We start from the raw sequence: 26,504 nt of genomic DNA on the forward strand, positions 1-26,504 counted from the left end.
GAGCTGTAATGTTAGGTTGCCAGGCAACAGGAATGAAGAAGCAGGAAAGTGTACGGGTGGGGGTTGTCTGAGCGGTTCACCTCCACACACCCCGCTCTCCAGCGCGATGTTGATTTCATACATGTTCTTTAGGTTCAGAGCAGTCTTTGGGAGTTTGAATGCAACTGACAGCAGTTTTCCTTCATCCAGGCTTCCTCGACCTTCTGCCCTTCAGGCTACTGGGCTGTCTTTTTAAGTCTGGCAACAGAAGGACAAGTACGGGATAATGAAGGTCAAGACGATGGAAGAAAAATTCAGCCCTGCTGCCAGTTTATAGAGATTATAAAATAAAGAGTCTATTTTCTTTAAGTATTTCCCTGCTGCACTCCCACTTCACAATAAAAGCATCATTCCTGCTTCCCAAAATATCTTTTATTTTGGAAATATGGATTTAGCCTTTTGTTACCACATCTTTGGTTTTAACAAAAGAAAAAAAAACTTCACCTGTCACATTTTTGCAAATAGATACAGATGCGTTAAATATATTTACCTGAACCACATGAATGTTTTCCTTCAGAGAGAGGGGGGGGGTGCTGCAGAGAAAATGGGAAAAATGGACCAAGGACTTCGAAAAAAATATGTCCTTTATTCTTTTTGGCTGAGAAATGATATTACCAGATGAGCGGACAGTAGTCACGGCTTGCATGCAGTTCACTAAAACACTACGAGCGCGGTGAGTGATGGCTACCGATGGCTTTGTGGTTCCTATCTACAGATATTTGGACCATACATGTGTTTCATCGCGTGTTACCGTACAGAATCTGCAAAAACAAAAGGCTCTAGAAAAATGTCAATTAAACTCCAAGACTGGCAAAATGCACTGATATCTACAGTAAAAATTTTATTTATAATCGCCCCAACTCTGATAATTGGTACAACATAAAGTCCCTGCGCACAAATATCCCCCCCCACACACACACAGACCCACTCACTCACATGTAGGACTGCCGAACGTGGTTTTACATATCAGTGGGGATTAAAAAGTGCTCTTACATCAGATGTAAGTGTGATACATACTAAGGGCCCAAACAGCTATATTATTTACACACCACTACACTAAAACCACTCGCTTCTCAACCCAAAAGACGACATGGATTCCATACAAACTGATATTATAACCTTTAAATGTCATATATTGTCACGTTCTAGCTTGAGAGTGGTTAGAAAGAGCTGATTTTTTTTTTCATTTTGTGACTTGAGACATTTTCTTTACAAGAGCTGTGGAAGAAGTGGGGAGGAGGTGAAGTGGAGCATAAAGCAGAGGTGTTAGGTAACACCACGGGTATGGAGGAAAGAAAACAGCCGCGCTTAAAATTAAGTGCTTTGACATTTTGGCAAATTTGATTCTTTTTACTTTCTCCAACAAGAAGCCCCGTCTAAAGCCAGTGAATAACATTGCAACGCCACGCTGCCTTAGCCTAATGCTAAGCTAATGCGGCTCCACCTTCCTGTTTAACAGACAGGATCATCCAATTTTCCCTTTCCGAAAAGGTTTCCCATTCCCCAAAATGTCAAAGGATTTCACTGTGTGTGTCTCATTCCTTGCCTACATTCAACTTCTGTATTCAGAGTGTTTCCTGGTGACGTTGGGGACTGCAGTTTAGATGACAGCAAAATACAGATAACAATCACTTACAGCACGCCAGAGGGCACAGCGTCCGTAAGCACTGCGCTCCAGTGATGTGCTCTTTGTTTCGGCGTCCGCATGGTGGTTGTGGTTTCCAGCATTGACTTTATCTGCCCTTGGTGATGTAATGACAGCGAAAGCAGCAGACATGTTCTCACCACGATGTTCGGAAAAATGTAGAAAACATTCTTTCTTATTAAAAACGAAGAGGACGTCAAGTAACCCAAACGACGGAAAAAAGAGAGTAGTTGTGATACAGCTATTGTTAATTTCAAGACACTGGATTTTGAAGTAGTAGCAGCACTAGCTACAGACAACTGAACGATACACTCAAGTATGTCAGTAACAACAACCAATAGGAAAACCACAAGCGATTTGCAGAGAGGCTCCGTGTTCCAGTCAATCCCTGGCAGTGTCTGCTGGATCCCTCTGAGAGGCCTCGTATTCACATGTGACACCACTCCCATTTCAGGCCATCGCACTCTAATTAGCACACAAGCACACGTCTATCTAACCCCCTTAAAAGCTGTAAACAAAATCACCCACCCCCTTTGTCTTTTAAGATTTGTTCCTCTTTAAAAACTCTATTTCTTTCTGTCTTTCAAGTCTTTTCTTTTGTTTTCCTTTTCCTGGGTCTCCTTCTCATATTTGTCCTTGTCTGATTTAGTCACGCTGTTGTAAGAAGGCGGGGAGGCCGTGGAGGGCGTCATGTCCGTTTTGTCCGAGGTGGAGTTCTCGGTGAACTTGCTGATGACCATCACGTCCTTGTCGGGGTCACGGACGCCCTCCTTCAGCTTCTCCTTATAGAGCGCGGAGGCCTTCTTCATGGCCAGGCAGAGCATGTAGCGGCGGAACGCTCTCTGGATGATGATGGCCGACATCTCCTCCTGTTTGCGCCGCAGCGTGGTGGTGATGGGCTCGTACGAAACCTTGGAAGGGTTTGAGGCCATAAAGCGCTCTTCCATTTGGCCGCGCAGCATGTCCATTTCCCCACCTTCGCCCAATACGCGCTTGGTGAAGGCGAACAGGATGTCGAGGCAGTGGATGCGTTCGCCACTCACCATCGGTAGGTCCATGGAGATGAGCTGGCCCATATTAGGCTTTGGCATGCGCAGCGGTGGATCCAGAGCATCCGCAAAGTCGGACAGCTTGCTGTACTCGATGAACTGGGTGGCATCGGGGTCAAAGCGCTCCCACACCTCATAGAACATCTCAAAGTCGTCCTCGCTCAGAGGCTCGGCGCTCTCTTCCGTGGCAACGCTGAAGTTCTCCAGGATGACGGCGATGTACATGTTCACCACGATGAGAAAGCAAATGATGATGTAGCTGACGAAGAAGAAGATGCCCACCGACGGATTGCCGCAGTTGCCTTTGTAGGAGTTGCCCGGGTGCTCCAGCTGGCTGTCGCAGTCGGGCTCCCTCTTGTTGAGAATGGGCGAGAGCAGGGTGTCCCAGCCGCCTGATGTTGTGATCTGAAACAAGCAGATCATGCTGTTCCCGAAGGTCTCGAAATTTAACATGTCGTTGATTCCCGACTCCCGCTTCACGTAGGCGAAGTTGGACATGCCGAAGATGGCGTAGATGAACATGACCAGGAAGAGGAGCAGGCCAATGTTGAACAGGGCGGGCAGTGACATCATCAAGGCAAAGAGCAGGGTGCGGATTCCTTTGGCGCCTTTGATAAGGCGGAGGATACGACCGATCCGGGCCAGACGGATCACTCGTAACAACGTTGGGGAAACAAAGTACTTCTCAATGACTTTGGATAAAAACATTCCTGCAAAAGAACAAGATCCAGTTCAACACGAGCATTAACCTAAGGCATAGCAATGCTTGATATGGTCAGCGATGGCTAAATTCCTCACCCATGATGGACAGAATCACCACCACAAAGTCAAACACATTCCAACCAATGGTGAAGTAGTAGTGGCGCAGAGAAATCATCTTCAGCAAGCACTCCCCTGTGAACAGCACAATGAAGACCACGTTGATCCAGTAGAGGATGTTGTCCATGTCTTTGGTCTGGTCGTCCGTCTCCACCATCATGGTCACCATGTTGAGGCAGATCAGGATCATGATCACGATGTCGAAGGCCTGCTTGGTGATGCAGTCAAACAGGCAGCCTTGAAATGCATTCTGGGGGGATAAGATAGACGCAATTATCTCCAGCGTCGGCCAGCAACGAGAATTCTGCGCCCTGCGGTCGGAGTACTGACTGTAGGTCGGGGTATGGGCTTCTGCGGCTTCTTGGAGCCCAGTTTTTTCATGGCATTGTAGTATTTCTTTTGCTCCTCTGTCATGAAGATGTCCTGACCTCCTAAGTAAAGGAAGCATAACATTATGATTATTGAACAGAAAACTCAGCAGAAGGTATTTTAAACCCCGGTGGTTGGCGTTGCTGACTTGCTTTTGGCTCACCCTGAAGCCAATAATGTTCCCTGACTAATCAGGGAAGCGCCATACTGTCAGCTCACCTACGTGTCTGGAGGGAGGACTGGTGTCAACCCTGAACAAGCATCTGCATGAGGCTGCAGTTGCAGCTCAACCACTCCCCCCTCCACCTCCTGGGTTAAATGGGGGGCATATTTCCAGATTAGTTTCAATGTGTTGCTGCATGTGTGGGTGTGACTGCAGGGAGGGTGTTTCTCTGTGACTCATGTCCTCTCAGTAAACAGTGGCATCTCTTCAGGGTGCACCACAGAATCCTCTCTCTCTGCAGCTCTGCTCACTGCTTTAGCTGAAGGTAAACTTGATGCTGCTTGAACGCGATCAATCAGCGTTACCCAGCATCTGGCACTTATTATACTATTGCTTTGGATACCTTTCTTCAAAAATCTAAATGTTGCATGCACACGTTGCAGAACATCACATGAGGCGCAGAAGTTGCTTCAGTTGCAACAGTTAGGTCCCTCTCTTAGTGAACTTGAAAGCCACTTATCTTTTTCTTCTGCTGGTTGAAATTGTCGATGATGACGCCAATGAACAAGTTCAGGGTGAAAAAGGAGCCAAAGATAATGAAGATTACGAAGTAGAGGTACATGTACAAGTTCTCTTCATATTTAGGCTGCTCTTCCACCTGAAAAAAAAGAAAAGAAGTCATCATCTTACGCACTACAATCACTGGATACACGCATGAACGTTTCACGTCCACTGACATTTCTCGAGTCCACAGCTGGGAACATGATGTCCATCCAACCCTTAAATGTTGCCTGAGAGCAGAAATGAGACGAGTCAGTAAATGCGTCGCCCTCAAACCTGAGAACGTTTGCATGTTTTTCCACCCACCACTTGCAACAGAGCCAGATAGCCCACTCCAACGTTGTCAAAGTTGACTTTGACATTCTTCCAGCGGACACTCTCGTTAACCATCTTCAGGCAGTCCGACTTGTTGTTGACGATGTCTATGGGGAGGGTCTCTTCATTAGTGGTGTTGATGCAGTAGTAGAACTTCCCTGCGAAGAGGTTGACGCCCATGATGCTGAAGATGAGCCAGAAGATGAGGCAGACCAAGAGCACATTCATGATGGAGGGAATTGCCCCCAAAAGTGCGTTCACCACGACCTGAGATAGGGAGAATCTAAATCAGCAAAACATCTGCCAATAAAAACAGGTCATTACAAAAATGTATTGACTTAGCTCTGAACAATGCTAGTTGTAAAAACTACACACAAGATGTTCTTAAGAGCATATGTATCTACAAAAGCAAATTTAACAACATGAAAGTTGGAAAAAGAAGGTGGACAACGTGAAGAAAGTTTACATTTGATAGGTATAAATGAAAAACAGAAAAAAAAACCTTAGAGAGGCGGGATGAAGTCACAACATTTTGTTTGACTGTAAATGAAAAAAAGACACACAACAAAGAAAAAAATTACAGGTCAAAGGCACCACACAAGCAACATCAGAAAACAATGCCTCAGATGGCCAGATACAGTAATCCATTGGAACAATGCAAAGAAAGCCATGCAGATAGAAGAGAAGCCATGTTGAATCGCCAGGTGAGTTGTCATAAACATGCAGTCATCCTGGCCCTCCATAAGACAAAAACCATTTAACCACACATGGACCCAGTTTTATATTTGAATCAGGAAAAAGAAAGAAAGCCGGAAGAAGCCAATCTTGAGTTACTATATTTTCTACTGTAAAAAATCTGGGGAAGCAAATTGAGGTTTTTTTATGAGCACTGGGCTAAACCATGCTTCTGTTATACTGGCTTCCTGTTTGCCCATAAACACCAATAACATTTTGTGGCTTTTGCACTCGTTCTTCTCTTACCCTCATGCCCTCAAACCGAGACAGGGCTCTCAGGGGCCGGAGGGCTCGCAGTGTCCTTAGAGATTTAATGGCCGTCAGCTCTGAATAACCCAGCGTGTTCGCCACGAGGCTGACCAGCGACACCTTCGAGACAGACAAGATGGGTGAATGGTGACAAATGAAAGAGGCCCCTCAGAAAAGAATTACTTTTTTAAGAGACTCGGTTAAGCTGGCATAAAAGTGCATAGGTAACAAAACAATAGATGAGTAACAGAATTCGATCAGAATGAGAAGTGAGCAGTTACAGCAATTAATTATCCGGTTTCACCATTTAAGTTCTATCTTCTAAATTATATGGAAATTGTGCCTGAACCTTTGCTGTGGTCTGGGGATACTTCAAATAAAGACAAGGCTATAAAAACCTTTACATAAGGTTACCTTGTGCACTTTAGTATGACCGTGCTTCTATCTAAGATAACCTATTCAACTCCCAGCAAGGTTGACGTCATCAAATCAGTACTCAAATCATTAAATTACTCGGTGAATACATACATCCACGATGAGGAAGTCAAGCCAACACCAGGCATTGGTGAAGTATTTGACAAAGCCGTATGCGACCCATTTCAAGAGCATCTCCAGGATGAAAACATAGGTGAAGACCTTGTCTGCGTACTCCAACACTATTTTGACGGTCTTTCGCTGCTCGATGTAAATGTCCTCAAATGCCTGAGCAGAACAGAAGCAATAAAAAGTGCAGATTATGTAATTTTGTGCAAGGAAAAAAGACCGTTTGTGTGTAAACACACTCTGGAGTAGTTTAAATTCTGACCTGCAGACTTTGGAGTGTATGACAAACAACACCACCAAATGCGGTGATTCACAGCTACAACATTCTCCCTACCATGTGTCACCGCTTAATCCACTTACCCCACATCCCCTTTAAAACTGGTGGCCATGTTGTCAGAAAAAAGATTTACATCACAAAGGCAGATAGATTCAAAACAACACCCACTTACCAGAGCCCCACTGCTGAGGAGGATCATGAAAATGATGAACGTTTCAAACCAGTTGTGCTCCACGATGATGAAGCAGGTTTTCCTGAGTGTCCACCAGCTCTTGTAATTTTCTCCCTCCTCGCTGATCTGGCAGCACTGGAACCTGCTCACACAGCCTGCAAGCATGAAGGAAACCTGATAAATCCCTATCACCTTGCGTCACAAACCCAGATGCCCCCAATTACGACCTACTGAACCTTTGCGTTGACTGTCAATGAGATTTACTCTAGGTCATAAAATGCGCTGGAGAAGAACTCAATTTTGAACCTTTTTTGCAAAATCCCACCACCCGATAGCCTCCGTTCTTTCACATACATATCCCCCTCACCCTCTGTGAAGCAGGCCTCTGGCTCCAGTGACTCTTCAGGCTCCAGTTCCACTGACTCCACCCCATCTCCTGGGGGGCGAATATCGACTGTGCTCCCCTCTGATGAGCTGAGATTCTGGGGTACTACATCAAGCTTCTGTGCCAATGGGGAAGCAGATAGAAGTTCAAAGTTACTGGTGGGGCCCTGAAACAACAGCAGTTCATTGGTTATTGGAGCCAACCTTCTGAGCTGGTTATCACTGTGATTTTTTTGTGTAATTCAGTGCCACGATCATAACCTAGCACTGTCAAAGCTCACAGAGTTGGGCTCACTAAACTCACGGTCATCGTATTATCATCGTCATCACATGCAGCTTTGATCAAATGTACCTACAGGCTTTGGTATTCATTTTATCTGATTGCACTTGGAGATTGGTGTTCCAGAGATGCCCTGTGGGTACATTTGATGTAACCTCAGATTGAGAAAGCGTGCATGCAGTGTTCCAGTGCATCATCAATCCAAGCCTGAAATAGTACCAAGCATTACATTTGCTTTGGCATTTTCATGTCCACTGATGTCTCCACTGATTAATCATTTGGTTTATCCTACATCCAAAATCCATAATAGCTTCTATGTACTTGGCCCATCCTAAAAGATAAAATCCACCCACCAAGGGACTGAAGAACCTTTTCCTCAGTGACATGAAAACACGTTATTTCCATTCCTTCAAAGCAGCTTCTTCAGTTTGTGTTAAAGTAGACGGACTACCACATTAGCTTACCAGCAAAAACCAGTACTGTGCACTGTTTATAAGACACCATGTAGTGGCTTTCTTTGTTCCTATATGTAAAACGTGGCTTAGCATCCATGCATCCCAACATACAGGACTAAAGGTAGTTTTTTTTTTTCATGGGGCTTTCCAAAGCAATGAGCAAAACACATGTAAGCACAAGTGTTTCTGCTGGACTAAAGTTAATCTAACTATGCTGTCCTCTGAAGCTTGAACCCCGGCAGCGTACCTTTAAAACTCCAAAAGTACCGTACAGTCCAGTGACCTTTGTACAAATATATGCTCTGCATATGGTGGGGACTTTTGCCGCCTGTCTGTCTGTTTTTTGGGTTTTTTTGGGCAAACATGGTGTTTTGTGGTTTCATATCTGATCTGCCTGGCAGGTTAAATAAAGGAACATGTCATCCTACACAGTGCAGCAGCTCTGATTGCCGTGGGACCCAGCTAATACGGCATGGGAATGATGGAAGCATACTGCTGGCAAGTGCATTGCATTTTTGGAGGGCTGTTTCTCTCCACATTCTCTCCTTCAGCAAGAGACCCATTTTACTTCTTTGAGGTGTAGATTATTTGCTTAGAACCTAGCATACTTTCATTTTGAAGATTTTGCATTTGTTAAACTGTTTTTTCATGTTGGTTGCAGAGAAAGGAAAGTGGATAACACATACAAATACAAGTAAACACAAATAAATAAAAATGTGGACAGTGTGCATTAGGGAAAAAGTGTACAATGTCAACAAATGAATAACTATTTTTATAATAATAAATGACCCTTTTGATCACTCAGCTCCATAAATATTTGTTAAAATTTTGGATGTACAAAGTCTGGGTTTACTTATCGCATTTTCGATTTCGTTGTCACCAGATTTACGACTAAATGTAATTTGAAATTGTTAAAATAATAATCCAAATTTGGCATCATTGTGTTATATGCTTTCCTCTCTGCAAAATTAGAATTCTCTATTGATTCTTTCATCATTCCATTATTATTTGACATAAAACAAGAACATACAAGTATTTTGTGTGTACGCATGAACCAGACAAATGAATTTTGTCAAACTACACAGCAAAATTCATTCCCCCTTTTCATTTCTAGTGTCTTCATCATTCTTCTCCACCTCCTCTCTGCCTTCATTCTCAAGCTCAGGGGTGTTGGATGCCAATCAAGTCCCAAAACCAAGTCAAAATCAAGCAATGAACTCAAAAGCAAAGACCATGTCAGATGGTTTATCTATCAAATGAAAAGGATGGTGTTGCTCATTCCTAATGGGTTGTAACTGCAATACAGTCTGATGCTTAGAGCTAAATTATGGAGGGGTGGGGGAAGGGAGAACTCAAAAAGATTGCAGCATTGACTGTGCTGCTATCTGGAGAAGGGGTAGGCATAAAGCAAAAAAGGGTGGGTTTGAGAGAATTGGGGATGGACGGCAGATCAGGCAAAGAACGAAAATGGGCAATCCATTGAAGGTATGAGGAAAATATGTTGTTTGTCTGTTAATGGCATAGGCAGTCCTCATGGTTGGTGCTAGGGTACAATAAAGTGGTCTTACAATTCTCCTGTCATTGAAAACCTTGAGAGCGTCTGTGACACAGCTGCAATAACAAATGGGGGTTAATCAACTTAAGTCAAAAATATGAAAAGCCAGAATACAACCTCAAGTGTGCGGTCAAGGTGAGACATAGTAAGAAAATAGGTTAGTAAATAACAGAAAAAATGAGGAATCCCCTCACAGCTTAACAAAGGCAACACAAAGAAGTCAGAGGTTTATTGTGAACATTTAAATGTAGGACACCTAACTCGTTATTGTTGATAGTGAAGATAGGAGACCCTTAGAAAGAGTGGATCATGAATGTCTGACCTCCCTTTAAATATACTGATTCACCAACCCCAGTTTACAGGACGTTAACATCAGCAGGGACGCGACAGCTCCCTTCCCAATATGAAATGTGTGGCGCTTTAGCTAGAAATAGTCTCCTGGGCTGTCCTGAATCACAGGGAATTGGCACCACACCCACAGTGGCGGGTTGACATCACCAGGGGGTACACTGTTCTATCAGCCTGGCAAAATGTAAAGCAAACATGGCATGTGCACTATGACAACACCAAAAAATATGGACTCCATGCTATTGTGCTTTGGTTTTTCATGTACGTTAATAGGAAGGGCTCTGAGCACGCTTGATTTCTGGAAAAAAAAAATCATTTTCCTTTTGTAATGAACAGCAGACATAGTTGTGTAACTCTAATGCCACACTGCATTTATAACTCAGCCATGTAAACTACAAAAAACTGATATGTACATAAATTAATCTATAAAGCAAAGCTTCCACAACTGTCATTAGCAAATCTGAGTCATTATTTGTCATGGCTCTATAAGCTGCCAAGAGCTTTAGGACTGACTTTCACAGCATGATGAATGAATGTACAAGTGAGTCAGCAGGTTTGTTTTTCTCCCACGCTGAAATAAAATGGCAGAAAATCTCTATGCAAATATTGACATATTCAAACAACCATATTGGGTCTTATTCATTATCCTTTTCAAACTACTACAAAAGCTTTGTAATTCTGGGTTTTCCCTAAAATGACAAGTTAATCATCTGAGTAAGACTTTGTTCTTACCTCCTTGCTCCCCTCCACGTCAGACGAGTCACTGCTGAAATCTTCAGTGTTAAGGTTCTCAAAGTCTGATTCGCCCACAGCAATAGGCACTTGGACCGTCAGGCTCGGATTATGAATAAATGACATGTAATCACATTCCTCCACAGGGTACTTGCTGGTGGTGTCCCCACCAACCACAACCCCAATGACCAGCCCTCCTCCCAGCCGGCCATTGCCCTCCGTCATGTACACCCCGCTGGGGTCTTTAGTGATCTCCACAGAGGTGTGGTTGGAGATGCAGTTACCCTTCCCGTTGCTGTGCAGTTCATCCAAGGGTTTGCTCTCCTCGCCCAGACCGGAACCTTTCCCACCACGGCTAAAGCAGATGCTCTGCATGAAATGTCTCACGGTGGTTTTGACAAAGGCGACGCCGCGCTGGATCCGGCCCACTGCGATCTGCAGGTTGTTCATTTCACTGTCGTCGTCAGTTGCTGCCAAATTGTCAGCACTGAATGAGCTCAAGAGTAGGGCCAGGAAGAGATTCAGGACCTGTGGATAATAAATCCATCCCTTATGAACAGAGAACATCTACTTTATATACAAGCAATCAACAAGAAAGTAAATCTTACCACCAAGTTGCCAATGACCATGACCATCATGAAAACAATCAGGCACATGCTCTGTCCAGCTACCTCCATGCAGTCCCACATGGTCTCGATCCACTCTCCACAAAGCACCCGGAACACAATGAGAAAGGAATGGAAGAAATCGTGCATGTGCCAGCGAGGCAGCTGACAGTCAAGGGAAATCTTACACACACACTCCTTGTAGCTCTTGCCAAACAGCTGCATGCCCACCACGGCGAAGATGAAGACAATAATGGCGAGCACCAGAGTCAAGTTCCCCAGTGCCCCCACTGAGTTCCCGATGATCTTGATCAACATGTTGAGCGTGGGCCATGACTTGGCCAATTTGAAGACCCTCAGCTGTTTCAACAAGAGGCACAAATTAGATCGTTAGCTCATTAATAATAATGAATTCGCTGAGATATCTAGACACATCTAAAAAGTGGTGTAATGATAGAGAGCGTTTAGGGGAAATGGGTTATACTGGGAAAAAAATCGTACCAATCGGAAGGACCTGAGCACAGACAGGCCTTCTACATTGGCCAAGCCCAGCTCCATCAGACTTAAGCTCACAATAATCCCATCAAAGATGTTCCAACCCTCCTGGAAATAGTAGTAAGGGTCCAGGGCAATGATCTTGAGGCACATCTCAGCTGTGAAGATGCCCGTGAAAACCTAGTGACAGGGGAAGATGATTATATTTCACACATGTCCTTGGCTTCAACTCTTTTGTGTTAGCATCACTCAATACTTGCCAGGTTTCCAACTGAGAGGACATTGTCAAACTCTGTAGTCATTGGATAATGCTCCATGGCCATGAAAAGGGTATTGAGGATGATGCAGATTGTGATCGTCAGATCCACAAATGGGTCCATGACCACCATGCTGACTATCTCTTTGATTTTCAGCCACTGAGGGCAGCAGTCCCAGATCAAACAGGTGTTGGCAAACCTGTACCAGCAGGGGGGGCACTTCTGTCTTGACTCTTCAAGCTCTGCCAAAGAGAAGGAACCACATTTCATAATAATTACAATCTTAATTCATTAAATGCGCTGGTACTCCTGTATTCTCTGGAATTAGTTGAGGAAAACAGCAGAACAAGTGGCCTGATCACTTACCTTCCATGGTGTTGGTAAGGATACTGGCCAGACTCATAGCTCTTTGCCTGGCCCCTGGTTCATCTAAATAATCCATGGATGGCTGATGGAAACCTGACCGCCGCTTCTTTAGCTCAGTGTCAGTAGTTGTTCCCTGAAAATAATTATAATAAGTTAACAGAAATGAAGACACAGAGGACAACAGAGGATAGGTCAGCACCACCAGCACCACCAGAGAAGATCCATCTTCTGTTGAAGTGAATATTCTTCACTGAGATGGACACTATATCCATCTTTGCCTTTAATAAACTTAACTTAGATCTGAGGCATGCAGCAAAGACAGAGAAACTCTGTTGGATAATAATTCATGCACCCAAATCATTTATATAATTTAGGGAAGAGCTTGCAGCAGATAAGTCAGTGGAAAAAAGCATAAAGGCATCGTTAATTCACCTCAGGTAGCAGGAGACCTACAGGAGAGGTTGTTACTGATGTTTCACCGACCAGAGACACCACACCGTTGCAGTCCACCGCACAGTGCATCTTCCCATTGGCGGGCAGCATGATGCGTGGCGCCCCGAGGCTGGTCTGGCTGACTGCGCTGCAGCGGCGCTCCAGGCGGCGCGGCAGGAACAGGGAGCCCCTTCGACTGTCGCTCTCCTCAAAGGTGCTGTGCTCGTCATCTGCAAAGTCATTCTCCGAGCCCATGTCACGCGCCCGGCCATGGAAGCTGAACAGGCTGGCACGGCTGTTTCGCCGGGGTGAGAAGAAGGAGCCGCGGATACTGAGGAGAGACTGAGCGAGAAGGAGATAGAGACAGTGATAAAACTGGAATGTGAGGTTGGAGGAATACATACAGGCAATTGAGACGATCATCTGCTGCTGAAAAAGCCAAATGAAACCAGGACAGATAAGACTGCTGGAAAGGACACAAAAATGCAGTGCTGTCAACCACATTCAGTTTTTAATTGATGAAGGGAGTTTACATGTATAATCAAGGTAAAGGAAGTGCCATGTATATAATGCCATGTTGTGTTGTCATGAGGACCATGCATACCCTGGTTTGTTTCACTGATTTCAAACTGACAACACTGTCGTTCACCTGGTTGGGTGAGGAGCATCGTTTCTCATAGGGAAGTCTGTTTGGGTCGATGGAGAAGCGGAAACTTGACCTCTTGATACTGTCCTCGGACTCAGACTTGTGGAACTTATCTTGGTTTCCTCTCTCCTCCTCCTCCTCCCTCTGCTTCCTCTTCTTCCGCCGGTTACGTCGCTCCTTGGCACTTTTGGAGCTGAGCTTCGACATCCCTGAGGAAGACTCAGAGGTGGGGCACCCTGTCCCAATGTATCCGCCGCCCTCTATGGCTGCTGCAGCAGCAACCTGCCATCCAATCAGAGCACAAACATAGTTGTCATAGCAACCTCTTCCCTGTCTCAAAGGCTCTCACTGACTGGAGTGGAGGAGAAAGGCTGGCAGCTGAGAGCAGCGGCAGAAGCACGAAGAGCCAAATAAGCCTCAGACACCTTCTAAAAATGGATGCATGAATGTTTACACAGGAACCAAAACAAAGAACATACAAAATCATGAGCTCACAATTCCTTGACTCCTCAATCGAGTGGTTCTTATTCTTATAGCCTGACTGTGTATTGCAGGTTTAATTATTGAATATATGATAAAACTAAAAACTCGAGGAGCCAGAACATTCTTTTACCATTGTTGACACTACTGGACATGTGCAGCACGCCATAAAATATACAGCACACTAAAGACCGTAAGACTTTACCATAGCAACATCAGACCTATCAACACCTGCAATCTGAATGTGCGTGAGCCTGATAAGACACCGTCAAAGACTATAAAACAGACAATAAAGCATGAAGCAGAAACTGGAGCAGAAACTGTGGAAGCAGAAGGAAAAGCAGCAATAAGGACGATGTCACACCCATGTTGCACCGCGATGAAAGGAGGCTAAAATGAGGACAAATACGGAACATTTGATCCAATGTCTGAAAGCGTTGTTTCAGGAATTCATCTCTGTCAACCGTGTCCTCTGGGAGCATAAATCACAGCTGTATATCACCGCCCTGCGACACTTTAATACCATTTACTGCGACAAAAATAGGCCGTCTGGAGTCATAAGCACCGTCTGACTGGTTGGTTGCCCAGAAACAAAAGGTATGGCTCTCCACAGAATATGCGCCTCTTCTATGAATGACACAGCGTTTTCAACCAGCAGCTGGGGCTGCAAATGTGTATTTACACTGCTGTGAATTTCATTTGCACTCTACACAAAGTTATTGACGTTTGTATTTGGACAGCAGAAAGCAGTTGTTCCTCAGTTGCCTGGAGCAGTTTGCTTTATTATTAAAAACATGGGGCAGAATTTGAAGGGGAAAAAAAGGTCCTGCCTGTGCCTCCTCCTGTTGCCTCTTCAGCTGCTCCAACATAGCCTGGAACTCCTCCTCCTTCTGCTGGGCCTCCTCGATGGTCGCCTGGTTCTGCTCGTCGTAGGCCATGGCAACCACGGCCAAGATCAGGTTCACCAGGTAAAAGGAGCCCAGGAAGATCACCAGCACAAAGAAGATCATGTAGGGTTTTCCTGCTGTACGCAAAGTCTGATTGGAAAGAAGCAGGAATTTCTTCAGCAATGAGTCAGCACTCACTCATTGTGATCCTACTGTTGCTATCCAACTGTGACTTCATAAAGGTCAAGTGTTAGCATTGTGCTACTGCCATACAAAAGGAAAAAATGTTAGCTAACACATATAACGACAGAATGGTCCACTCTTGGAAAACATGCAGCACTGAGTGATGTTAAGTGGGCTTTTGTGGGTATATTTATGATGAATTAAAAGAATGCATTGATTAAATACATCAAAAACATATTACTATGTGATTCACAGAGTTCAACCAGCCTCTGTTGAGTTCAACCAACCTGTTGATAAAGGTTTTCCCAGAAGTCCTGAGTCATGAGGCGGAAAAGAGACAGAAAGGCCCAGCTGAAGGTGTCAAAGCTTGTGTACCCATAGTCTGGATTACGGCCAGCTTTGATACATATGAAGCCCTCTGGACAGAGCCTGCAAGTACACACAGATAAACACTGAATATAACATTTTACAGTTAATTTAAAGATAATGCCTGGAACAAAATTGTAGAGCAGACTGCAAAAAATGATATCTGCAATTTCAGATATTTACAATATAAACTTACTGACATCTGTATGAGCTCCTGATGTTGACTTTAGTCAGTGCCTGAAAATGTCATGCTCGTGTATGTTATTAGCTAGATGCTAAAACACTGAGTAAGTTGACAGAGTTTCAATGCTGAGCAAAAGTAATGAAAAGCAACCGTAGTTAACCAGCAGTTTAGATCCCTCCATCGCTGCAGAGTGGTACCAAATGTCAACATTAATTGCACGATTGGCTTTGTGGCGCACTTAATTGGCCTTATAAATAAAACATGACAAGCCTTACCCGGAGCCGCTGCCATTCCCACAGAGTAGAGCGTCCCTCTGACCAGGGACGTAATAATAATTTCCTGGAGGGGAGAGGAGACAAATGGCCCAACAGTTATTTTAGCCATATCACTGGGGTAAGGAAAAGACTGACGAGGAAACCAGGCGGGGATGCAGAGGAAGGTGATGAGTGCTATCAACTGAGTCAGACAGACACCAAGTCCCATTTTAACACTTAGCAGTCATTAAATCACATTCATGTTTTTTTTAAAGGCATGACTACAATTAGCATACCAGACCACATCTACTCTGCAATCTACTCTGCTTCGTCTTCTCTTGCTATGGTGTCAACTTGTCATGTGGCTGGTGCACCTCGCCTCGATATCCTGCTGGCTGCCAGTGACTCACCATCCAGCACCACTTCAGGCTGTTCGCGCCATGCAGATGGGTTACGGCGGAATAACGGAGGGGTGGTGGTGGTGGAAATAGGGGTATTTGTTGCTGCGGCGATTATCTGCAACATTTGCCGCATTCTCCCACCAGCCCTTGCTAGAGAGCACAGCCTATGCTTCCAGCCATTTCTGTCACTCCTTATCACGAGCCTCAGCTAGAGTGCCTTCCCTCCCCCTACCCAACCTCCATCCCCCCGACGCACTGTGCATGTGAATCAGCCAGTGTCTGACTCAGGGTGCCAACTTGACCCTGGTTAACCCTGACATGAGCCTGCTGCCTCGCTCCACTTACGGTCATCGCTGATGTACTCTGTCCAGTTGAACGGAATCTCCGTGGTGTTCGGCAAAACTGTGGCGTTGAGTTCCAGGAGGAAATTGTCCACAAACATCGTGTCGTCGGCGGTGCTGTTGGTGCTGTTGGTGGCATTGCTGCTGATTGGATAACGCACGCACTTCTGCCTCAGGTTGCCCATGAAGAGCTGCAGGCCGATGAGGGCAAAGACGCTGAGGCAGAAAACGGTGAGGATCATGACATCTGACAGCTTCTTTACCGACTGGATCAGTGCGCCAACTATGGTCTTCAAGCCTTAAAAAGAAAGAGGGGGTGGAAAGGGGAAAATTGCAGAAAAATCACAGCTCCGAACTTGCAGAAGTAGAGGTTACTAATGTGATCTGACAACAGCAAGTAGTCAGGGGGATCTGTAATGGAAATCCCACTAAATGCTCGATGCTATGCTCACACTGATCATGTATTTGATAAACCACTAGGGAAAGCTGCGTAACTCATTCATTTAAACTAATGTTTTTTCATGGCTGTTGTTCTGCGTACCCATCACACGATCAGTGTTGTCATGGCCACAGAGAACCGTGCACAGTAATACGTAAATGTGGAGATGGTCCGTGAGAACCGACTCAAATTGAGTATAGATTGGAGGGTTATTCTGGTGATGATTTGTTGGGTAAGACTGTTGTCATAGTGCACACCGGGTAGAGAGCATGACGACATACATATTCTAAGAAATAGCTTGAGCATTTGGAGAAACCCAAGGTCTTGTTGACTTGATGCTAAAATGCCCAGTGTCGCCAACTAGTGGCATTGTTCGCATGAAGCCTAAAATCTGTGAGCTGATCTCGCTGAAAAACGATGAAAAAATACCTAAAGTTATAGAAAAAAACTGTCAAAACACCATTATACTAACGTTTATGAACAGTAAAGACCATTTGGAGGCTTTAAGGCTGCAGGATTTCCTGCTCCAGTGTCTGCACTGACATAAAGCTGATCAAAATTCTGGCCCAAATGTCATATTCACAATGGAGACACAAGTGAATCTTCCAATACGAAGCAACAACAAAGCCAACCGGGTTGTCCCCCAAAATGCCAAACTGTTCCTTTCCTGGCAGAATGATGCACATTCCAAATCTTCACCAAAACACCCCTCACAATCTTTTACCAGAGCTCACTGGACAGACAAGTTAGATTCAGGTATCAGAATGTTCTACTGCATATTGTACTGCCTGAAGAATAAAGTCGAAATGATGCTGTAAGAGCTGTAATAAGTATGCATGATAGAAAATTATAAGATCCTCCTTCAGAGGCAAAGACAAGTTTCCATGGGCGCTACACGATATGACCTTTCCATAATTCGTGATGTGTACAGTGCAATTTCCCAAATACAGACAACATCGAACAAGACATGCACTGGAAAACAAGGTAAGGAGGAACCCTAAACACATGCACAAGTGCTTGCCACGAGAAAATCGGCTTTTGCAATGTCTCATGCAAAAAAGGACAAAAGCAAATAGTGCACAAAAGTCTACTTGGAAGTCTCCCAAGTCAAGAATAAATTCCAACCAAAAAGAATTCTGCCTTAAAGGAAGAATCTAAAAAGCTAAGAATCCCGTCAATCTGTGCAGATTAGAGCCAGATTCCAGCTTCTACTGATCTCAATACAAAGGCAGCATGAGAGATGGCGACGGGCGTCATCAGGCTTAGCTACAGTGAGATGAACTGAGAAGGCACGGGGTGTTTAAATGTTAGCGAAACGCCAGTTAGCCATTAGCGTTTCATTAACTTTATGGGCCTTGAGGGCTCTCTCACCTGGGATGACTGATATTGTTTTCAGGGCTCGAAGAACCCTGAAGGTTCGCAGTGCTGAGACATTGCCCAGGTCCACAAACTCTGTGACATATCTGTAAGGGAAGGTAGGAAGGGAGGGGCAGTGTGGGAAGGGAGCGGGACACACACATACACACGAACAAGTCAGGCACCCACACACGTCGCGACAAGACAAAAAAAGGGTCACGGGTGGGGAGGGGGAGGGGACGGCAAACGGTCACGCACAGAGGACAGATGGCAGGAGCGCTGGGAGCAGGCGCAAGCAGCCTTACCTGGTATTACTGAGATAGTTTTCAAAGCTCTCAAAACTCTGAATGTGCGCAGAGCTGAAACATTGCCTAGGTTTACAAACTCAGTTATATACCTGTAGGATCAAATGCACAGTTATTACACAGCACAGGCACAAACCCATACATGTGCAGAGATGGAACTGCCTCTCCTTAAAGCATCATGAATCTCAAGGGTCTGGCAGACCAAACCACCAGGAACTGTCAGTGTCTTTATATTGCCTGTGGGCACTAATTCTCTAGGTTTCACTTCAAGACATGTAGGCAAAGTTATTGAAGCGTGGAACAAATATGGGCCGAAGCATGCCATGCTTTAGGGGCCCACATCCATAGGATCAGAGCAGCTTGGGAATTTTACAGTCATGCTTTCAAGATGCACACAACTACGCTGCAGGTACCCCTCCCGGTCTCCATTACCCCCCTCCCCCCCGCCACCACGTCTTCTCACATTCAGTGAGACCTAAAACGTTGCAGGACTGATTAGCTTCAAAAGCATTTCTGCTCTCAGTGTGCGCCACTTCCTGTTTGGCTCAGTTTAAGTCCGCGCATCAAGACACTTACGCCATGAGGATGACACTGAAATCCAGCCAGTTCCACGGGTCCCGCAGGAAGGTGAACTTCCCCACACAGAAGCCCCTTGCCAGGATCTTTATGAGGGACTCAAACGTGTAGATCCCTGTGAATGTGTACCTGGGGAGGGATAGAAAGGGGTGACACACGACGGCAAAGCTGCTGTTGCTTTTACACCGATCACTGTCTTAATTAGATTCAGAGACACCACAGCAGAGTGTATTAACAGTAATCTGAGCATGAGGACTTAACTAGACAATGCACTTTTATTAAATACAGAGTTAAGTGGTGCTCAGGATTAAGTGGATTCTAATGTCTGTATGCACATGCCAGTATAACTCCAAAATATCCTATTTTCTCTGCACAGACCAAAGCTGGTGAAAACACAGCAACTTACTCTACATTCTTGGCCCATTCCGGTGGATTACTGAGGGTCATGAAAGCACAGTTGGTCAGGATAGTGAACATGATCAACATGCTGAACATCGTAGGGACACAGTCAAGGAACAAAATGGAGCATTTGAATTATTAAAGCACTGAGCCTGGTATTTACACTTGTTTTACATCTATAGTAATTGTGATCAGTATTTATAAAGCAGTTAATCCAAAAGACGGCCAAAATTAAAACTGTAAACTAGTCAAAATGTTAAGCCTTCTTGACATTCAAATCCTGTTTTGTCTGTAAAAAGCCTTTAATCTAAATTACACTGAACTACGAGTAAACTCTGAAAGGATATGAGTGGACTAAAACTCTAATAGCTACCCTTCTGAGCGGGTTGAAGGGTTTTAAGATGTACAAGGCAGGAGTGGCGTTGAAACGGAAGATTGCCTTCCCACGATTTAAAACTATGAACGTCTGAAACAGACAGAAAAGAGTGATTAAAAACATCGGAATGGCCTTTGTGGTACTGTTAGAGGTGAAGGGGCCTGGACAGCTGACATGAACCACACTGAAAGAACCTTTTAGGAATGTGCATGTATAGATAGCGCACGCTGGACATTATCTGCCTTGTGTGGTAGCAGCAGAGAGATTAAACTGTTTCAGCTCTGCGTAGCTGTTAATATAATGAGGCTGGATGATTTTGCCTCGGGCAGGATGTGATGGCACTGCAGTTCAACTGGCACAGCAGCTAAGACTAGCATTTAGCACTTCTTCTGGGACATCTTGTAAATGCTCTGACTTGGCTGAGCACAACACTGTGGAGGTGATGAGCAAAATTGCTCTTAACTGTTTCCGATCTAAAGCAGGGCTATGAGTCAGCACAACAATGTAAACTGGCAACAAGCAGATGCTTAGCTCATCTCAGCATTGCTTAGCAACAATGATTTCACATTTCCAGTCTCTGTAGGTTGCATGCGCGCTCACTTATTTCATCCAGATCATTAGCTTATTTTTTTTATATATATAAGAAGGTATTAGACCTTCTGATTGCTGTAGAAGGGGTCAATGTCCTCAATTGGGATGGACACCAAGTGAGGAGGGATGTCCCCATAAATAAAGGGAAGGGACTTCCCCGCCTCCAGATCACTGTTGGGCTTAGGCCCATTTTCATCGTCGCTGTCGCTGCGGCGCCCTGCCCGTGGTCTCCGGGCCTCCTCCTCGGCGATGCGCCTCTCAATGGCGGCCAGCGACTCGGGGACGAAGGAGCGGAAGCTGTCAGGTCCGGGCGGAACAAGCAGCTGTGCCATCTTGTCATCCTGCTCCTTCAGAGGGCAGCGAGGGGCTCAGCTGGTATAGGGAGCTGCAACACATGGGAGAAATATTGAGGAGTCAGAGTGTCACTTTTGGAAAGAGTCCAGTCATTTATCGGAGGGTTGAATAACACTTTTGACACAGTGGGACCCAATCACACGTGCCGAGTCTGACGCAAGTGGCGCTGCTATTTTGAGGCCAACAGAGTTGTCATTCTCCCACCGAATAAATGTTATTGACATATAAAACCCAGAGTCAGTGGTGCAGGGACGCTTGAAGATCACATGACCCGGGCAGCACCCTGGAGAGCGCCACACGACCAGCATATGTGACTTATGTGATTCAGCGGTTTGAATGTTATTTCATGCTGTTTTTCATAAGCTGCTTACACCCAGAATATGCTCATCATTCTTTGGAAGACAATACTTTAAGACCAGAAGATTGATGTGTAACATTCTAGCTTAAAACAATGGATTAAATGATTCCACAAAATGGCTTGTTCCATGGCTGCTGGAACACAATAGTGAGTAAATGAAAATCAGAAAGCACTTTCTTTCACTCAGTTTGTGAAGTGTGAACACAAATTGTTCTGTTTCTTGTTGTCCCCTGTTGTCTGAATTTGCTATTTTTCCATTACATTACGGAACCATACGCCACCGCATATTCAATTCCAGACACGTGTGAGCATTGTTCCGACCTTCCAAACAGGGGACTGCAGTCAGGAGAAGGTGACTCTTTCTCTTGAAACGGGTTCACAATGTAACTATTAACTGGACATTAAATGTGGGAATGATGGCAATACCTAATTAACCAATGATTGTTAAATGCATTCTTTTCCAACATGAGCTGGAAATCAGTCTGGTTTAAGAATTTGTTCATTTGTTTTACAATCATGATACTTTCAAAAGAACATCACGGACAGAGAAGACTGGAACATTCGGGGGAGGGGGCTGTTGTGCTGGTCACACACATTTGAGGTGAATTCTTCCATTAATTGCATTCGGATCGAGTGGCTTCTGGGAGCTCTGCAGGAAGTGCTGCCTTTCGACTGTGTAATGAATTAGTGGAGGGTTTGAAATCAGCAAATCATGACCTCTTTGTCAAAGGCTTCCAGGAGTGACAAATGCAGCCAGAGGCATTGATTTTTCCCCTGCAACCGTCAGCATTTAATTCCCCACTTTGAGCCACCTGCCAGCTTTAAGAAGATCCCAAAGGAAATGCAAGCGCATAAACAAGACCTCCCTCCAGCACCATAACACACACGCAAAAACAAACCCTTGTGAACCATTATCAGGCCGTCCCCACCACAGCCTCACATGCCCTGTTCCTCCTGGGACGCTGAGTGTACTGGCCCAGAAATAAAGGAACGGCACAAAAAGTAAGAACTCTGCCTCCAAATGAAAATAGAGCAATAGAGCGCTTGTGTTTTTAATTAATGGGATGAGATAAACAGACCTTTTGACATGACAAGTGCTCAAGGGAACGCCGAGAACAGCGTCTTCAAAGAGAAAAGACACGCAGCCGTGATCTGAACATCAGTGTGAAGGTGCGTCACACTGTCAGACAGATCAATACATTCCCAGCAGCCAGGGGAGAAACTCTCAGCAACTTTTCCACAGGAAAGCTTCCACAGATTTTACTGTCATCCTAAATATATGCATATCATATCTAATGCCAAGATATATTTTACTTAAGGATCTAAAACTCACTTCACATAAAGGCGATGACTTGTTGTTTTTGGGCTGGTTGAAATCAATGTTTTTGACATTAAACATGCAGCGGTTGATGTCGTTTCAACCATTACACCCTCTATGGAGACCTGGGGTCTGAAAAGAGTCAAAACGTGCGCTAAACAGGATTTAAAACCTGTGGCGTGCCGTGAACTATTTACACAACCAGAAATGATATGCCGTGTAAACTCAGCAGAGTGGATTATTCCCAGTTACCGGAGTGGGAGATCGCTAGAAAGCGGCCCTAGTCGGTAAATATTACCATAATATAATTAATTGGGCGTAAACTATCTTGGCAATATAACACATTTTTATCAGGTTAAGCACGTGTGTGTTTGTGTGTGTGGGGGGGAGGGTTCACGAGCCTGTGGTGTGGTCGAGCGTGACCCCACGCGACAGCGTCTGCCGACATTTCTTTGCCCGACAATCTTGACTCATCATGCAGCTGTGAGCTACGTGCTTCTTCCACTTCCTCTGACAGACAGATGGACATTCGCTGTCCATGGTTCTAAAGCAGGAAAGCAGCTGCCTCCAGAACAAACACCGCCTGGGGGGGCATTTTATTACACCAACAAGCCATCGGATGGGCCGTCAGATCTGCTCTCACCTGAGTCGCCCACGATTTGTGTCTGCAGCCTCGGCCGAGGTGCTTTTGGAGGCATTGTTAGAGACATTATCGTTAACAATAATAATAATAATAGCCGTTTTCATAAAGAGACATCTCACCACCTGTTCAGACGCGCATTTTGCTGCCTGGATGACACGTCAGAGGAAGAAATCAGAAGCACAAAAGAAGCCAGGACGTGTGCCCGGCGATACCTCAGTTACTCGTGGTTTCAACACGCTCCGAGGGAGGCGCAGCAGCTGTCGCCATGTTGATGATGTCTCTGCGTATTATCTCCAAGCCTGACGCGTCTCCCCCTGAACGGGAGCGGTTCGAATCCTCCGCGGCCATCGCGCCCGTCCACCTCGGGAGGAGCCGCCGGCAGCACGGACAACACCCGATGAGATGTCGCCCGAGTCTGGGGGGGGGTCTCAGCAGCTGCAGCAGCCGCCCATCGGCGTCTCAAGCGGATTCCAAACTGTGGACAGGGGGCCACCTAGGGGTCCCGAGGGCTTCCGCGGAGCCAAAGCCAACCGTTGCTATCACAGCGGCGGTTAAAGGAAGCGAAGCACCCGGGTTTCAGTGAGCGAAATTCGAATAAAGAGTTGGACGCACGGGAAGATGTGAAAAGTCGAGCCAGGAATGAGTGAACGCATCTGGGCGTGTCCTCCCCAGATGTGCTCATGGAGCAACTGCATCACCGCCATAGATCCTGTTTTTCACCTCACACCTCCAAAATAATCACAGCCTCCCTCTCTTTAAAATGTCATTGAATAATCACGCATATTAACAATAAACCCACACTGGGAAGGACGTGTCCCCCGGCAGCACGTAGGGGGCTGATAGTGCCCATTCTTAGACACCTATTTTATCACGACGTGGAGGTGATTTTTGCCCGATTTACTGGCTTAAATGTTCGTGTCGGGCTCGTATCGTTTATATACGAACTATATTCAAACACTGCAGAAGTGTGTGATGGATTTTATGCATCATTTAGCCCAAAACGCCAGTGACGCTGTTAGAACAGGCCTGTCACCGCCGAATTGAGCGAAAAACAAACATTAGGGAAACATGTACGCGCCTCAAAATACTGTTTAAACGCGCGTCCCACATATTTAAATATTGAGTATATAAAGTATACTGTTTTAGGGTGGGGGGTGGGGGACGGCGCACGTATCCAGCGAAGCGTCAATCGATCTAACCTGCCGCGTCAGAAGGCAAAGACTCAAGGATACTCACCACCATTACGGCAGGTGGCGAAGCTGGAGGTGGATCCCATGTCTGAAATGATAATAATAATAATCCCGTTATTTAATCGGCGAGCTCCGTCAGCGTGACATTTAAACCGCTCTTCTTATTGTCACTCGTTGTAATGCCGCTAAAGAGTTGGCGGATAAGCATTCTTTGGTTTTCTTGGCCGCCCTCGCCCTGTCATGGGCAAATCAATGCGCGCTTCCGGTTGGTGAGGCTGGGAGCGAGTGTCCTCCAACCCGCCACTGTCGCAAGATGGCCCTCGGAGTGCACATGGCACCTTTAGAAACGCTGGGCTCGGTTAAACAAACCAAAATAAATAAATAAAGTCGAAATCAAAATCAACGTCTTGTGTGTGCTATTGTTTATATAAGCTGATTTTGCAACGGTATCATCCTTTTCTGCTAAAAAAAAAACAGCCAGATTTAAAGGTTGCTGCACGCATTTTTGTCAAATGAGTTCTCAAAACGGGAAGTTGTTGATTAGAATCCATTTTACTTCAGAATATGTGAAGCTACAGTAATGTGTTAAGGGGTTTTTCCATAGCACACTGTATATACTGTTTTGCAACACGTTTTAGCCTGGAATCCTTAATTAAGGGACTATTAAATATTTATGGAGAGGTGGAGACCACAGCTGGCCCCTGTATAGTTTTTCCTTGTGTAGTGGCGTCGTCTGCTGGACACTCATGGCAATTACACGAGCGGTGATTACAATTGTTGGTTTTCATTATCTTCAGAATATTATTTTTTTGATGCGCTTTCAAAATAATCAAACACTTGGGAAGTACGACAAACACCGTTGGAAGAGTCACAGCTGGATCACTCTGCTGCAGCCAGTGGAGTTACAAGATTTTAATTATTTCACCACATGAAATCAGTATCGTTAACGTTCTTATCATAGTAACATGCACAATGGGAACACCTGCTCTGGTATTGTTCAAAATTTTAACTTGGAACATGAGACAATCCTAAATAAAGACGTTAAATTTTTGACATAGTCTCTTCCATCCATCGTACATCAACTTTTACCCCCTCTCTCTCTCTCTCATTGCCTCTTGCAAACGTTTACTATTTCTAGCCTTTGGCCAACTCTTGTACATTTGTTGAATGATTTGTGATCTGATTTCTGTTTTTTAAGGTATAATCTCATAAAACTTAATATATCCCTGACACTTATGACTTTGGCAGTTTGTAGAGTTATGAAATCAAATCTACACCCCAAACTTCATCAAAATGAGCCTTTCAGTACACTTAATAACCAATGGGGCATGCTGCATTCCCCAGAATATTTGCATATTCCATTTTAGATAAGTATCACAATAAAGTCAGAATGTCAATACATAGTTGTATAGGAAAATATCCAGCCTGTGTTTTGTGTTTCCTTGGTGTGATTCCAAGACTGTTCTCACACTTCTTGGCAGCTCCCTGTGAGTAAGCTGCGAGGTTCATTAGAGGCGACGTGATGAATATTTGCAGATGTTTTGAGCAGAACTGCCTCCTGCTCCTGCCAAACTCAAAGCAAGACTGACAAACACCCAGAATAAAGACAGTCGTGCATCTGCGCATACATTTCCAGACCAAAATAGTTTACATGAAAGCAGTGTGGAGGGAAATGCGGGAACGTCAATTCGTATCATCGTCTGGTTGATTCTGTCTGTCAGGAAACCAAAACATGAGACAAATCTGTACACGTGGTCATCAGAGTTACATCTATGTCCACAAAGAAACTGTCAGATCCACACCTGGCACGTGTCAGCATGTGTGTGTGGTAGCCGTGGTCGGCTGTTAACAACGTGATAGGTGCTGTTATTGCCTGGATGGTGGGATAAACTCTCCTTTCAGACATGAAAAGGTGCTGGTTAAGTGGGTCCATCCCACGCTGATGAGTTTAAGGCAGCCATGAGGTCAGCCAGTCCCCACAGACAGACTTTACAATGAGATTACAAGATTAC

The 26,504-nt window shown here is 45.0% G+C and overlaps 1 protein-coding gene across 1 annotated transcript; it reads right to left on the bottom strand.

Moving 5' to 3' along the window:
- Window positions 1-855: 855 nt before the first annotated feature.
- scn1lab (sodium channel, voltage-gated, type I like, alpha b) lies at window positions 856-24,813 on the bottom strand. Its single transcript, XM_057027029.1, has 27 exons — window positions 24,539-24,813; window positions 20,695-21,014; window positions 20,010-20,128; window positions 19,670-19,759; window positions 19,264-19,392; window positions 18,688-18,779; window positions 16,592-16,885; window positions 15,867-15,930; window positions 15,329-15,470; window positions 14,802-15,008; window positions 13,495-13,773; window positions 12,846-13,187; window positions 12,414-12,546; window positions 12,051-12,289; window positions 11,797-11,970; window positions 11,299-11,655; window positions 10,691-11,218; window positions 7,304-7,439; window positions 6,937-7,091; window positions 6,473-6,646; window positions 5,942-6,064; window positions 4,952-5,227; window positions 4,822-4,875; window positions 4,605-4,742; window positions 3,883-3,987; window positions 3,532-3,802; window positions 856-3,443 (listed from the first exon to the last, which is right to left on the bottom strand). Exons 2-27 carry the CDS (start codon window positions 20,959-20,961, stop codon window positions 2,251-2,253), a joined length of 6,081 nt encoding a protein of 2,026 aa, XP_056883009.1. The 5' UTR covers window positions 20,962-21,014; window positions 24,539-24,813; the 3' UTR covers window positions 856-2,250.
- Between the last annotated feature and the right edge of the window lie 1,691 nt (window positions 24,814-26,504).

The sequence above is a fragment of the Takifugu flavidus genome, chromosome 3 (genome assembly GCF_003711565.1).
Source record: "Takifugu flavidus isolate HTHZ2018 chromosome 3, ASM371156v2, whole genome shotgun sequence".
NCBI classification, from domain to species: Eukaryota; Metazoa; Chordata; class Actinopteri; order Tetraodontiformes; family Tetraodontidae; genus Takifugu; species Takifugu flavidus.

What these genes read in the sequence shown, in the direction of transcription:
- scn1lab (XM_057027029.1), bottom strand. Translation starts at nt 20,961, where the DNA reads ATGGCACAGCTGCTTGTTCCGCCCGGACCTGACAGCTTCCGCTCCTTC. An exon ending in TCAACCAGCAGAAGAAAAAG is followed by an intron (nt 3,988 to 4,604) that starts ATAAGTGGCTTT and finishes TGCTTCCTTTAC; the next exon opens with TTAGGAGGTCAGGACATCTT. An exon ending in AGCCCATACCCCGACCTACA is followed by an intron (nt 3,803 to 3,882) that starts GTCAGTACTCCG and finishes TTATCCCCCCAG; the next exon opens with AATGCATTTCAAGGCTGCCT.